Source organism: Cyrtonyx montezumae, unplaced genomic scaffold, assembly GCF_038088225.1.
Source record: "Cyrtonyx montezumae isolate F1298 unplaced genomic scaffold, pur_monq_1.0 scaffold_3, whole genome shotgun sequence".
In the NCBI taxonomy this organism is placed as follows: domain Eukaryota; kingdom Metazoa; phylum Chordata; class Aves; order Galliformes; family Odontophoridae; genus Cyrtonyx; species Cyrtonyx montezumae.
Window position 1 is genome coordinate 128,818,851 of NW_027072034.1, and position 15,714 is coordinate 128,834,564.

General features: G+C 40.5%; 1 protein-coding gene across 1 annotated transcript in view; it reads left to right on the plus strand.

Annotated features, from left to right (window-relative positions):
* The window catches only part of PPM1H (protein phosphatase, Mg2+/Mn2+ dependent 1H), a 123,392-nt gene that overhangs the window by 49,926 nt on the left and 57,752 nt on the right, over positions 1-15,714 (plus strand). Inside the window, exon 2 of the mRNA XM_065743388.1 lies at positions 9,314-9,476. Coding sequence (XP_065599460.1) covers positions 9,314-9,476 — 163 coding nt within the window. The remainder of the gene's footprint in view (positions 1-9,313; positions 9,477-15,714) is intronic.

Genomic DNA, 15,714 nt, shown 5'->3' on the forward strand with positions numbered 1-15,714 from the left:
CATTATTTTAAATCATTTTTTCTGTTTCTTTTACATTTCTTTTAACCTTGGTTCTCTGCACCTGTTGGCATTATTAGTCATTCCAAGGGACTTCTATACTGAAGATGCATTTTGAGTAAAGTTCATTTCGAATTACAAGGAAACTTACTGACAGAGAAGTTGCCATCTCAGTTCTCACTCTCCTCAGGCATATAAGGTGGGAATGATGTGGCCCTGTGCTGACAACCTGCTGCATGAGTGTCTAGGCTCTGCTTTATTGTCCACAAAGAGGAACAGACACTTCACACTAATGTAAACAACTAAAATAGGTCAGATGAATCATGCCCCCAGATGCCCTCTTTCTCTTTACTTATAAATAAAGTCTGGGTGATTAGCTTGGACTTAGCTGTCTGCACCATGGACATCTGAATAGATCTTACCTCTGGGGACCATGCTTGTAGCAGCCATCACATGGAGGTGACTGTAGACACAAGCAGACGCCTAAGAAGATTAAAAATACTTGGCTTGGTGCACAGTCGCTGCAAGTGCTGAGGTGAAGATGCTCTGGACTTGACTTGTTGGAGCTGAAGGAAGACCTGTCCGAGCAGCAGTGTTTCCTCTCACTGTGAATTCCTATGCTCATTTCTGACAAAAGTTAAGTCTTCAAAGTGTGATGAACAGATGATTTTTTTTTTCCAAAGGAAGCTACAGATTGGTATTTTGTGTATGTGGTTAGACAGCACGAAGTTGTGATGCACTGCTTCTTTTTCATTGCTAGCCATTTCTGCTTCTGTGTTGTCTCTTCAGTTTTGCTGTGACAATACACTGATTTGGGTTTTGAAAAACAAAATTTTTGCTGCCCAGGTATACCTGCGGGCAGCACACTGGCATGTGGAGGTCTGCTTATACCAGGAAAGCCAAGAAAGGTGATGGTGTGTGGCACTGCACCTTCCCACCTTTGCCTAACAATTTGGCTCCTCTGCTAACTGGCAGAATTAACTGTTGCATTCTGCAGGGTTTTCTTTCTGGTTCTCATTCCTTTGTTTAGTGTTTATTTGCAGTCTTGTCAGAAAGTTAATAAATTCCTCTTGAACTTCCAGTTTCAGTTGCTGCATATTTCACATTTGTGTGACTGTAATTATTATTTCTGAAAACAAGTTGTTCCTTGGAGTAGGAATGTACAGGGGCACACTAATATTTTATTATTTCCTGATACGTGATTTTACAGATCTTGACAAGACTTTAATTTCCCTGTGGCTTGGGAAGAAAGGGAAGGGCTATGTATAAGCTACAGTATGTGGTAATTCTGGTGCTGACTTTGTACCTGTTGTAAGACCTTAACTTCCCTGTGCCTCCTCTATTCTTGAGGGGTGGTACATCTGTTCATCCTGCTACCCCATCCAATGAGGGCAGGAGCAGTTTGGAGGAGCACCTTACCCTGAAGTTTGGCCCTGGTTCCTACATGGAACACTGTGCCCTTTGAGGCACAGAGGGGTCAGGTCACAGCACATCACTAAGAAGCATGATAGCGTACCATTGTAATAGATGGCATGCCAACTCCAGAGCTTGGATGCCTCCCCCCTGGGTAATAAGAGTGTATTGGGTTGGAACAGACAGCCCTATCTCCAAGCCATATATATTCACCTCACTGCTGCATGCTTGCTCTTGTGTAGAAATTGCACATTCCACTGTGGTTCTTCTGTTTATTGGTACTAATTTTAACACTATGTATGAGTATATTAAAAGAAAACTTATAAAAATACTGTAGTATTTTCTAATCCTGTTTCACATTAATTACTGACAATTTTTTAACCTCAAAGTTAGAAATGCTAATTTCAGAGTTGTCTGTTACTCGCTAGCACAGTGAATGAACAGTATGCAAATGTTTTGATAGAAGATGAAAATCTATCAAGATTAAGGTAGCTGGCATTGTTCTGCAGTTTTTCAGATTCAGGTTGCTGATACTTTTGTTTTCTATTTAGCTTATATTCTAAAGGCTTCAAAGATGACCTCTAGAAAAAGAATTTTCATATTGGCTGTAAAAGATTAAGTTTTGAGGCATGCTTTTATGGCAAAAAATAATTGCTTTTTTTTTTTTTCATCTGACCACTTGCTGCAGATATGCTATTTAATATGATCTCCAGAGTAAAACAGATGGATGTAAAAACTTTAGCAACAGAATGTCTTCTCTAAGCTATTCTTAAAATTACCAACATAAGAATGTATTTGAGTTCATTTTCTACACAGATTCTTGGTAATGAAGCATAATACATTATGTTCTCTTCTTTTTTCTTGCCTTGCATTTGTGTGCTTGCGTATGTACATAATTTGCTATAATATCTTTTTAAGAATAAATTAGCAAATTGACATCTTTCAGGTTATAGGGACTTCACAATACCTGCTGTAGTAGAGGGTTATTGTGAATAAAGTATTAGTACTTATCTCTGGAAACGTGTATGCTTTCTGTCACACTTACCAAGATTAGCTTTGGGCTAATTTAAGTTGACAGCTGTATAAAAGGGATTAGTACTGCCATCACCAAACTGTTGCCATTGACTTTCACACATGCTAAATAGGAAAGATAATTTTTTTGAAGCCTAGGCCAGTTTTGCATAAACCATTTATCATGATTTCTCTTAACCCTGAAAGAGCTGAATTGGTGCTCCACAGCATCATAGTTCAATGATTTCGGATTTACTTTAAATGTGTAACTTGCTTAGTAGAAATATAAGGAGAGTTTTATTTGCATATAACTGGCATTAACTTAACTGGGAAGAAAGGGTTTGTTCTAACTATGCTTTCAGAAGTAAAACTCTGGGAAATAAATTTGCCAAAAAAAAAAAAGGCATTTTGTTTTCTCCAAGCAAGCTTGCCATGGACAAGCATTCACTCATGAGTTTGCAATAGAATCAAAATATTTTGAGATCAAACTGAGCATTTGGTTGTGTGTTTTGTCTGTGGAATGGCCATTGTTTTAGTAGTAGCTGTATTGAGCTTGTAGCTGAAGTGAGAATTTGTGAGGCCTGAAGGCCTGTTGAGATTAGAGGCAGGCTGCTTTTTCTGCATCATTTTAACCAGTGTGGTTGTGTATTTTTCTTGTTAACTGGGCTGGGACAAGTAGACCCTCTATACAAATATCCTTTCTTCTATCAGTCTTGCATATCTACCAAGTCCCCTTTATAAGGGGATGCTGTGTTCACATTTATCCTCAGTCTCATGAATGTAAAAACTTGTACAGCTGGTGGAAATAGACCTGGGGGTGGCTGCTATTCCCCTGCATTATGAAGGAAATGGAAGAATGGGGTTCTTCATTGGCATGTGAGCTGGAAGACTGTGCCAAAGAGGTTTCTCATCAAAATACAACTAAAAACCACTATCCACACACATGATTCTCAGTGTGCAGCCAAAAGCTGTGTTGCTTATCAGTGAACTCTGCTTCATCACCCTTCAAGGCCAACAACTGAAAACACTTTTTTGTTTGTTTTTCTGTAAGGGTGGTAGAGACTCCATCTGTGGAGATATCTGAACCCCAGCTGGCATGGTCCTGGGCATCCTGCTCTAGGTGACCCTGCTTGAGCAGGGGGTGGACTGTCTGATCTCAGTATCATCTCACATCAGTCTTAGCCCTTCTGTGATTCTGTTTCAAGAGCTGTCAGTCCGAATGGGTAAAATGGAGCCAAAGGGCAATTCTGAGATTGATGAGCTGTGCTGATGTATATTCCTATATAAAGGTTCCTTTACATGGGTTTTATTATTCATTGTCTTCATGATCAATTTTAAGCTCTGACTTGTCGTAATAGTCGAAGTTGGTGAGCATTTTTTTTGTCCCTCTGAAGAGCAGCAAAAAACAACTGGTAATGCATATAAGTCTTCAGGTTTTTGTGCAGATACACTTGCCTGTAAACCAACTTTGCCAGACTGAATATGTTATTCGGATAAGAAATATCAATGAAGAACTTTGAGAGTAACTTCTTTCTATGTACCCTGGAAATATATCCAGACACGTATTTCCCAAAATTAACCTACTAAGGAGGAAAAGAAAAAAGGTACAGCTCAATGCGTTAGTGGAAATTGGTCTAAAAGTTATGTAGTTTGTCCCCATTGTCCTTCAGGTCTTTTAGTTTGTTTCCATCAGTTTCACTGTGCTTTTTGGGAAATAAATGGTGGTTGTCTCTTGCAGCATTGAGTTCATCTTTGCTTTAGCAGCGTCTTATTTTCTAGTACCGATAGCCAAGAGAGCAGGAGTGAGGAAGGAATACTAGGCATTTATATTTCCAGCCGTGGTTGAGATTGCGCAGCCCTGAAGTGAGATCACTCTTAACCACATTTGTATCCCATCAGAGTGCCTCAGCATCTGCTGTAGGCTCTCTGCCTGTTGCTTTACACGTTGTTACCTGCATGTTAATCACTGACAGAGCTGCTGCTCGTCACTCTTTGCTTAGTGATCATGGATCTTGCTCCATCACTGTGACCTAATACTGCCTTGTTGCTTGCAGTTGCTTTGTATTTTGGGTTATATGGGAAGCATAACTGGATGGTGTGCCACTAGTGCTAGTTTGTGCTCATTTACACTAAAATTGTTTTTGGAAAATTTCTAAACATTTTTTTAAATTGTTTTTGACTTCTCTAATGTATTTTAATTTTAAATCGTATTCCACTTTAGGGTCCTGCCTATTTTAACCCCATATTTAGTCCAGATTGGCTTGGCAGATCTAATAGCTTCTAGCTAGGTCATAAAATGGAGCTGGCCCTGTATACCAGTATGATTACTGACATGGGAAACCATATTTTCACACTGGGGCATCACAAGACTCATCCTTTTTGGCTCAACGTTCACTTCCAATTTGTTTAAGGAAATGAAGATTTTATACAGCCCAGTGGATTCAGAGAGATGATTCAAGAATGGCTTCAATTTCTGCGCACAACAGACAATGCCAGTGGGTATTTTGTTTTTGATGTGAGTAATATCACAGTTACAGTAATGAATGAATGAAATTGTTTAGTCTGTTTCAAAAGCTTCCTTTAATCTGTGGGAGAATTCAAACAGATAGGATGAAATCTCTTTCAAGTCAATTCCCAATGCAGAAATAAATCTGGTGTGGGTGAAGGGGGAGAAACAGCCACCTACCTGGAAATCTAAGACTGTAAATGAGATATCGCAGAAAAAGGCAGTGGCATCCACTCGAATGCTAATTCACTAGAGGTGAGGATAAAGGGGGGAGGGGGGGGAATAAAGAGAGGTGGAGTTGGAGAGTGGAGGAGAGAAAAGACAGCAAAAAATGGTTATGAAAATGTGTTCTTTTATGGCATCTTCAAAAAGCCCCATTCTGGTGAAATGACAGTGGTTGAAATTATACAACAAAACTGTGGGAACGTTGTCTGCTATTTACAGGTACAGCATTAATTAATCTGTGCTATTTCTGTACCACTGGTTAGGTTGGATGCAAGCTGTTGTCACATTGATGGTAACAGCATGAAGTGAGTCCCCAGCTGCAGTGAGGCTGGAGCTCTTGTCAGGTGCTGGGGGGGAACAGGATGATGTGTTACAGATTTCTTCTGCTTCTTGTTTAAAGCTTAAATTTCTGTTGCTTTATCAGAAGTGAGAGAAGAAGACCCTTGCAGACTCCTTTTACGTCCTTTCCACTTGATCCCTTCTTGCTTTCCTGCAAGAAGCCACATCCTCAGTGAGAAATGCATGTTGCTGTGGGTTTTATTTCTGAGTAAGGGCAGTTCTGGAGCATAAGTGCAGCCAGTTCCCATGTTTTTCCTGGTGCAGGAACAGATTTGGAGTTATGATAGCCCTCACATTTCAAAAAGCATTTTTATGCGCATTGCTGTAGCTATGCATCATTTAGCATTTCTGCTAACTCTTCACCTTTACAGTAACTTTTATCAAGGCGTGTGACATAAAAAACCTTGCAAGACTTCTGAGGTTACAAAACCAAAATATTTGGACAACTTACTTTTCTAGAGTTTGACAACTAGAGTAAAACACTCCTGCTGCATGGCTTAGGACTTTTGCTAGAGCAAATACAGCTGGATGCATTCTTAACAAGTGTGCTTTAGATAGGAGTAAAACAGCCAAAGATAGTCCAGGAAGTAAATGTATTGATATCAACTTGAAAAACAGAGTGCTGAATGGGAATATTTCAGAAGACTTGGCATTTGTATGTTGTTGGCTTTTTTTATGTCATAAACCAGTTATGGAAAACTATTTTGAGTTTGTTCAACTGGCCTGCTTTTGTTCTTTCAAGATAAATTTAGGATTTTTTTTTGTGATCAGTGGCATCAGTAAAAGGATTTGGATCCCTGCTCAATGAATGAAGAATAGAAACACAGAGTGACCTACATCTCTGTTCAGTTAGATGGCACTTGGGGTCCCTTGAGAATCCCTGGCAGAATGCTAATTGTGAGCCAGTCAAACTGGCTGGCTCATATCTGCAGGATTTGCTTTCAGTTGAGGACATACCAGAGATTAGTTTGTAAAGTACTGAAGTGTCTGTCTAGGTTGACACGAGTACCTCTGTGTCCTGGTTTCAGCTGAGACAGTGTGAGTAGCACACTGCTTTGGTTGTTGCTGAGTGATAAAAGCACACCTGGTGCCAGCCTGCTGGCAGGGGAAGAGCTACTGTCTTCATGGTGCGGCAGCAGGGGATGGGACAGAGCCAGTGCTACTGGCCTGAATTAGGGGAGGGGTTATTCTGTACCACATGGCATCATGCTGTGGGGATTTGAACAGGGGCAGCTTGGGCATTGACTGGGCAGCATTCAGCAGGTGGTGAGGAATTGCATTATGGATGCATATATATATATATATATATATATATATATATATATATATATATAGGTTATCTTTGGATTTTTTTTTGTTTCCATTTTCCTTTTCTGTCTTACTAAATAGTTTTTATTTCAACCCACGAGTTCTATTTTGTATCCAGTTCCTTTTGTTCATACCCTATCATAGGAGGTGCTTGATGCACAGTTTTGCTGCCAGGTGTTTCACAGCAGCTGCCTGCCAGGCTGGCTAGCCAGATCTCTGTATTCTCAGAACCTTTCTCATATATTCAGCACCTTGACAAATTTTCTTGGTAGGAACTTTCTGAAATGGTACCACATTATGCATAACTTAACATGCCATTGAACATCAGAACATCTCCTAATTTACAAGTCCCTGAAGCATTGCCAAGCTCAGAAACCAGAGCAGCTCTAACAGGAAGCAATAAGAAGCTTTTGTATCTGTTTTTTTTTTTTTTTTTTCTTTCCATGGGATTGAAATGAAAAGAGTTATCAACAAAGAGTCTAATCAGCTGAACTGAGTATTTGTTAGTTCCTGATGCAATCAAACAGTGCTTGCTGTGCTGCTACAATATTTTAATAGTGCTGGAAGCCTTTCAAACTGGAGAATTGTCCATCAGCTCATATAAATTCTTTGCTATTGTGTTTTTACTTCTCTTTCTGATTGTATGCTGAGATCTTAAGCTAGAAGTTTATTGCATCAGTATTTGATCTACAGGTGTTCACATGCTGGGCTCTGCAGAGGGTGAGTGCGTAAGCTACTCACAGGGAGCCTTGCACCTACGTGCTCCTTAATCTCTGCTCTGTGTATGTTTCACAACATGATTTTATCCACATTTGATGTTTCTTTACAAGGAATATTTGTAAACAGCTGGTGGTATTATGCACACAGATGTCCTCTGCAAATAAAACCCCTCTCCTGTCAGACCTCAGTGTGTGATGCTCATCAGCACTGCAGTGAAAGTTTCTGGAAGTAGTTAATTGTAGTGGGTATACATATAGAGTGTGAGCATGTTTTTCCTCTTCGGAGGAATACGTACTCATTTGCATTGTCACAGTGATGACTCACAGTGTCATGTTGCTCTTAAAAAATGAAAAGAATTAAGAATTAAGCAAGGCTGACACAGAATCTACATTTCCCCAAGAAGAGTCAGGCTGATGCTGAGTCCCCTGCAGGCCTGCCTTCAGTTTTTGTTTTCTTTTCTTCCCAACAGCCCCTATCAATGCTTTTTGTTATGTAAAATTTTACTGTAATCAAAACATTAGAGATCAGGTAAGTCTTGAACTTGCCATCAGGATTATGACATGCCTTCAAGCTGTTTTGCTTTCTGGGGAGGCAGTGGTTGTTTTGAAGGACGTTTTGTACCTGATACGAAATTGCTTATCCAGTGGTGGAAACACTGCTGCTAACAAGAGATATCTTGTGGCCTCAAGCTTAATGGTGAAGAGGAGCAGTAAAGCAGCATCTGTGGACAAAGACATGCTTGTGTGAGTTACAAGAGCTGGTCCCAGCTTGCTCAAGTTCTCCCTGTGAGAAACTGGGACTGCTGAACTGTGCATCTTGCTGAGCACCATGCTGACTGTTGCGAAGTTGGTCAGGTTGTGGTGAAATTCTCATGCAGAAGTGGGAAATGCGTGCAAATTTGGCAGTTCTGAGACAGGTGGTAGTAACAGCAGCATCTTGGGTCACACAGACTTCTGTTTAGGGGCCCAAATTGGTGGTGGCTTCTTCTTCGTACCATTGAATGGAGATGAGCAGCCACGGTGCAAGCCTTGGGGTATCCTTGTCTGCCCAGATAGTACTAAGCTCTTGTGCTTGTTTCTGCATGCCTGAAGCTCTTGGTGCAAATCAACTGCTCTCTTATGTTGCAGCTGGGGCAGGTGTATGAGGATTTAAGGTTTTTTTTGTTTTGAAGATATCCTACAATGCATCTTTCCATGTTGCTATAGTGCAGCTTGCCTTTTACAACACAAAGCAAAGTCTGTCCTTTAAACAGGCTAACAGCAGTTGCATTTTTTTGCGTCTTTAGCACAAACAGCTTTTAGATTGAGAGCCAATATTTTATTTGTGCAAGACTCAGAACTTGACAAAATACACACCCTTATAGCCAACAGATTTATTATTTACCATAGCAGACATTGCTATAGAAAAGCAACTGAGGATCTCATGTTTCAGCAGAAGGTATAAATGTTATCAGATATAACCATCAAATGCTCTTTTTATGGAAAATTGTGTTGTGCCTAAGGGTAAATGTGCTTTGATTTCATTGGTTCTTATTCACGTAGTTGTGTGAGAAATGCTTGTTATGCCAAGTGTAGGTGTATGGAAACAAGCAAGCATGTAAATCTGTGCTTACGTATGTTTAACCAAAAGTCAAGTATTATAATTCATTTGGCATTTGTTATACTGTTGGGTTATGGTTCTGTATGTCTGTTGAGTCATGTATAAGATACTGGTGGAGGTTTCTGTGCTTTGCTAACTTGGATGTGTCCTTTGTTTTCTTTTTTGATCCTCCACCCCCCCCCCCCCCCCCCTTAGAGTAATAAATGCTGGGAAGAGCACGCACAATGAAGATCAAGCCAGCTGTGAGGTCCTCTTTGTCAAGAAGAAACCTGGTGGCGCTAATTCTACACCAAACAAGAACTCAAAACGGAGATCATCACTCCCAAACGGAGAAGGTCTCCAACTGAAAGACAATTCAGTAAGACTTCTGTATCTTGTCGGTAGAGAAGGAAATGTAAAAGCATGTGAAGTTATGACAATGAAAGAACTCCTCTAAATGCTTCATGCATTGCCAGTTATATCCTGTTAATTAACTTTTGCGTAAATATAGAATGCTTAGCTTAGCTACATTTTTCTTAGCTCTACTATTTCATTTTTAATTTCTTGCATTGAAAAATGCTGTTCACATCTAAGATATTTTTGTTTAAATGTTCAGAGGAGAGTGCTTCTTGTATTTTCCTTTTCTTTTCAATTATGAAAACATAATCATGAGAAATTTCCTGCTTCAGAATACTGTGAGGTTAATGTCTGTGTTTAAGTTATCCAGTGAAGGTCACTGCAAGGATAACAGCATCGCTGTTTGTTTATTCACACAATTTTATGAGGAGTTGGAGTCTTCCTTTGGATTCTTCTTGCTGAAGCAGCAATGTTTGTCACAAGCTTGGTTTATATAGTAGGTTAAGGTCCTCCAGCACCCTGAATTCCGTGCTCACTGACTGTCTTTCTCTGTGAGTGTGGCATATGTAATGTACTCACTCTTAGAATCATCTTCTGTTCATCTGTTTTGTTTCTTGACTAATTATTTCATTTGTTCTTTAAGTGTGGGCTCGGGCTCCAGGAATATTTCATACTGTGAGTTAAATTCAGACATTTAGCCCCCTCTAAATGTCCTGTCTGAGTGCTGAAGATGAGCAATGTGAATAGCCATACATTCTCTCTGCTTTTAGGAGAAGACCACTTTTCCCTAAGTACTAATTAGTCCTTCACTGGACTATAAATAAATCCATCTTTTCCTTTTTTCTAGATGTTTTTTTTTTTTTTATTTTTGTTGTTGTTTTTTAAACAGGGTTGTGATTACTGATATGCTTCAATCTGTCTCCCAAAACCCCATTACTTGGTGTACCTGATGTCTACACTTGACATTCTGGGGACCCAGTACTTCTTATGTTCTTCCTCACTTCTGTCTCCCTCTGCTCTGCTTCATACTTCCTTATTACTGCAGCATCTTCAGACTCGGGTTTGCAAATAGCCTTGCCCTTTCCTTTTTCAAATCTTTCTTAAAATCATCTGTACCAGTTCCCATGTGCTTATATGCACCATCAAATTCAGACTGTCACAATTTTTTTCAAGTATATATTTACATGCTCCATGACAAAGGATTGTTCCCTGAACTAGTTTAGATTAAGTTTTGCGTACACACGAACCAGGCAAAATAGGATTTGTTTTAATAGTCTATTTCCTAAAAATGTCTTAGACCATGTGGTTGTCTGCTGTTGATTTACACAAGTGCTTGTGAGTGTACTTAATTTTTGTATGCACTGATTATTTTTAATGAAGCAACTGTCTGTCTGCAGTACTTGCATGTGTATAAAACACGCAGAAATAAGCAGTGATGTACGCAGTCCATGTGATGGGTGAGTTTGACGCCCAAGGTACTGCTATCATGCACACAGCACACTTCAAATGAAACAGATACCTGAAACAGATACCAATTTATTGAGGCACATTTTGGTACTGCACAGGGATGCTACCTCTGCTCTGATATCACTTTTAAGTTCTAGGCCTATCCCATGGGAAAACACATCAGGTGCATGAGTGCAGATGGATGGAGCCATACTGAATTTGCCTATTTTTTTATATTCTGGGAGTGCTCATGGGACACAGAGAGTTTTGCAATGATGTTTCTCATGTCCAGTTAACTTTCAGTTTTGAGCACTATGGGCTGCTTTCCAGGAGAGCAAAAGACATACTGTATTGTATACACCTTACTGCACGGTTAATCATCTGCCCCAGAAGGAACTCTTTTCCAAACATTATGTACTTAGTGTGTTTAAATTACATTAAAAATACAGGAACATAAAACTTCATTATAAAAAAGACGTCTTCATTAGCCTTGATGATAAATCTATATCATTGTGGAAACCATAATGTTACAGTATCGTAGTGGTAGGGTCTATAAACTGATTGCATATGTTTGAAAGCTGTTTTTGTTCTTTTTAAATCATTTAAATTGTCATCAGGACAACTGGATATTAGATGAGACTGTGATGTGTGAAATAGCTCAGATTCTTCTGATTTCTTCTTTTTTAGAGTATTTCCTACTTTTATTCTGTATCTTTCATCTCCGCTTTGGAAAAAATAGGCACTTCTTTTCAAGTCTTAAGAGAAACCTTTTTCAGATCTCCTTTACTTTCCTCTGTTTCTAACATATTTTGACCATAAGAGGGCATGATGTCTGAACTGAGAAGCCAGGTGATCTATGTAAGATAGTACTGTTTCCATGCTAATTATTACCTTATTTTTTCTCTCCTTATCAACAAACTTACTTATATTTTTAATGTGACCCTTGAAGATGCTATTGCACTCGTTATTTAGCTGTGTAAAACCTGTTCTACTATGTTATTAGATCACAGCTCATGAATTTAAACTCGTTATGTGTTTTCCCAAAATAGGCAGTGTATTCCTGAAGAAAGTTTTCTACTAGAGGGCAGTCTTACACTAGCAATTAGTTGCATTTTTTTCCTTTGTGCATTTTATTTCCTCCCTGAAGATACTTAAAAAGATGAGGAATAGTATATGTTATTTGTATCGTATGTTTTTTAATTTTTGTACTTTAATGTTGAAGTTGAATATTGTACTTTTCCCTCACATAGCATTGTTAGCATTGAAAGCAAATACTTCTTTAAAAATGATGGAGCAGGCTGCTCCCCTGCAATCCATGGGCACTGTGTGGAACAGATCTCCACATCCATCCATGGAGGAACCCAAGGTGCAGCAGCAGATGAGGCCTGAAGACCGCAGCCCATGAATACACCTCGCAGGAGCAGCTCTGGGCTGGAGCTGCTGTGCATGAAGAGGAGCTTGTGGTGGGGCAGGAGGGCCAGGGTGTGGGGACAGAGCTGAAAAAGTTCCTGAATGGTGGGCCCTGTGGTATGAGCCCATGTTGGAGCAGTGCTTGGAGAGCTGCAGCCTGTGGGAAACCCACACAGGATTGTCTTGGAAGAGCAGCATTCTGTGGGAGGAACCCACGTGGAGCAGGGATAGAGTGAGCATGGAGAGGCACCAGAGACTACAGTCCCCGTTTCCCTTCACTGCTCGAAGAGAGTAGGTAGAGGGGGTGAGTGGTGCGGGAAGGTGTTAGTTTGTCTTCGGTTTCTCACTGATCCAGACTGTTATTACTGGCAGTAAATTATATTCCTCTCTCTTATGCCTGTGACCGTACTTGATGAGTGATTCCTCTGTCCTTATCTCAGTCCTTAAGCCCTTCTTCATCATATTTTCTCCCCCTTTTCCTTTGAAGAAGGGGAATGAGAGCTCTCTCACTTATGATGGAATTGAGCTATGCATTGGAGTGAAACCTCTACAGCCAGGCTTTGTGCTTGGGGATACATGTTCTGCTTCTAGAAGCAATGCATGGCCCGTGCCCTATCCCACTCTCAGCACAGTTCTGTCCCTTTGCCACATGGGCTGCAGGCTGGTGGTCCTGTGGGACACCTTGAGCCTCCTGCCTTCATGTCAGCAGTGCCCCCCCACACAGCTGAAGTGCCCCCTAACTAAGGAGTACCATGGTGGTGAACACTGAAGGCCATCAGTGAGTGGAATGCCAGTCATACTAACCAGGGGATTGTCATAGTGACAGTCAGGTGGCAGGACTTAATGTCATGAAATGTCATGCGTAATTAATTGCCAGTGTACCCTGGAGATACATAATTAATAGTTCTGCAGCTTTCTTCGTGTCACAGAGATGGGAAGGAGTATTTGTTTTGTACAGCAGAAGGCTGATTGCTGTATGTGGCTGAACACATTGCTGGTGGCACAAGGCAGGTTTTAACTGAGGAAAGGGTGGCAATTGCTCACACAGTTCAGATCGTATCAGAACCTAGTACTTGCTCTAACCCTTTTTCTATGTGTGGTTCATATTTGCTACAGTAGTAGTTGAATGGATTATGGATTTTTTGTGCTTTTTTTTTTCAGAATTTTAAATGGCAACGTATTTCATTCGCCTGTTTTGAATAAAAAAGCTGTGAAGGTTTACAGCGTAGGACCACTGTCTACCTTACCTGGAAACTGTCTAAAATTGATTGCTATTTATGACTAACACTGCCCTGCTTTTTTATATCCAACCTCCAATTATTTGTACATATGCATATTCTGTTGTGATTTCTCATCCATTACTTGACCCAAAACTCTTCATGTCTTAATTGTTTTACAATTACAAAATCCAGGAGACTTTTGAGCCTTCCTGAATGCAAAGTCAGCAATTGAGGAGTCTGAAGCTTATTAAATTTCCTAGTGCATACGGGAAATGAATTGGAAGGTCAATTAGAAGGTATTTGATAGCTATTCAGTATGTTGAATCTGTTTGGAAAGAAAATCTAAACTAGATCAGGATGTGTTAACTGATCGCATTTCCAACTGAGGGCTTTGTCCACTTTCAGCTATGAATAGGGATTCATAATTGAAAGAAAGAATGCTGCCAGAGTTAGTAGAAATCAATGTTGGTAAAGCTTATTACAGCTTCTTCTATTTAGGCTTTTTTTGCCTTGTGCGTGAGGAGAGCATGAGATTATTCATGTGCGGCCCAGAAAGCCAACTGTACTCTGGACGGTATCAAAAAAGAGTTGGCCAGCAGGGTGAGGGAGGTGATAGTCCCCCTTGGCTCTGTCTGTACTTGTAGTCTTGTTGAGCCCTAGGGTCCCCAACATAAGAAGGACATGAACCTGTTGGATCAGGTCCAGAAGAGGGCCACGAGGATGATCAGAGGACTGGAGCACCTCTCCCATGGAGACTGACTGAGGGAACTCATTCAGCTTGGAGAAGGAAGGCTGGAAAGAGAGGCCTTCTGGTAGCTAAAGGAGACCTGCAGGAAAAGTGGAGGGGGACTTTTTATCATAGAATTCAGTGATAGAAAAATGGGTAGCAGCTTCAAACTGAATGAAGGTTTAGATGTATGAGAGTTAGATGTTAGATGTCCAAGGTTAGATGTATGAGAGTGGTGAGGTGCTGGCACAGGCTGCCCAGAGAAGCAGTGGATGCTCCATCCCCGGAGGTGTCTAAGACCAGGTGCTTGGATGGGGCCCTGGACAGCCTGGCCTAGTGGAATGTGTCCTTGCCCACAGCAGGGAGGTTGGAACTAGGTGATCTTTAAGGTCCCTTCCAACCTTTCTATGATTCTGTCACACATCTAAGGTGTATATAAGATAAGTGATGTGGTAATCATCTCTCATAAGTTTATATACTTATAATACAGACCTTGATTATCAAGTCTATTTCTGCTGTTGATAGGGAGAAATAAGTCCATTTCAGAATTATATGAAGATGGTGTGAAAGCATAGATTTTGGGTCTTTTTCCTCCACTGATTATACAGAGAATTCAGAGAACTGCCTTGAACATGTGCAATGTAAATGTCTCAATTTAGTTTAACTGGTAGCAATATCATCTTGTTTTAGAGTCACTGGTCCAAAAAAGAACAAGTAGATAAGTGACCTATGCAGGAACCACCAGAGTTGACATGATCATGCCACATTCACATCAGTAACAGTCTGAGAATGAAGGTTGGGCTCACATGAACTTTTCTGTGCTACTATGTACTTCCTGATGTCTAGGAGGAAAGAAGTGGTAATGCTTCAATTTTGCTTGTTGTCATAGGCTATTGTTCTGAATGTTTAAAACTTCATGATCCTTGACACTTTATTTCACTATTAAGCTGATGTGAGACTTGTTCAGTTTAGAAATTACCCAGTGAGTACTGGAGAACCATATCTCCCACGCATTCTGGGCTACAGCAGTAGGGTCAGCACAGCTGCAGGTGAGAGGGAGAAAACTTTTTTCCTCTGAAGGAGATGAGGGATCTCACTAGAGCAGTGCTCAGAAGGTTGTCTCTGGAGTAAGAGTCTTTCAGTTGTTATTGTCTATATTCTTCCATCACCTTCACTGTAATGCAGGGGCAAGATCAGTGAGGTAAAGGAGCTCCAGGCTAGCACTCCCCTTCTCTCTGGTTCATGTTAACCTATGTGAAGGATGACAAAATATTGCGCAGGAGAACAAGGCACAAAGGACTTAAGGCATGAGCAGGTGAGTGGAAGACAGTAAATTTCCCATCTGTCCTGCTGTTTGGACATTTTCTACCTTTGTACCTTGAGGGTATCCTTCTTCAAGACAACACTGTTTAATGGAACAAAGAGCTGCACTGGGTCTGACTTGTCTTTTCCAGAGA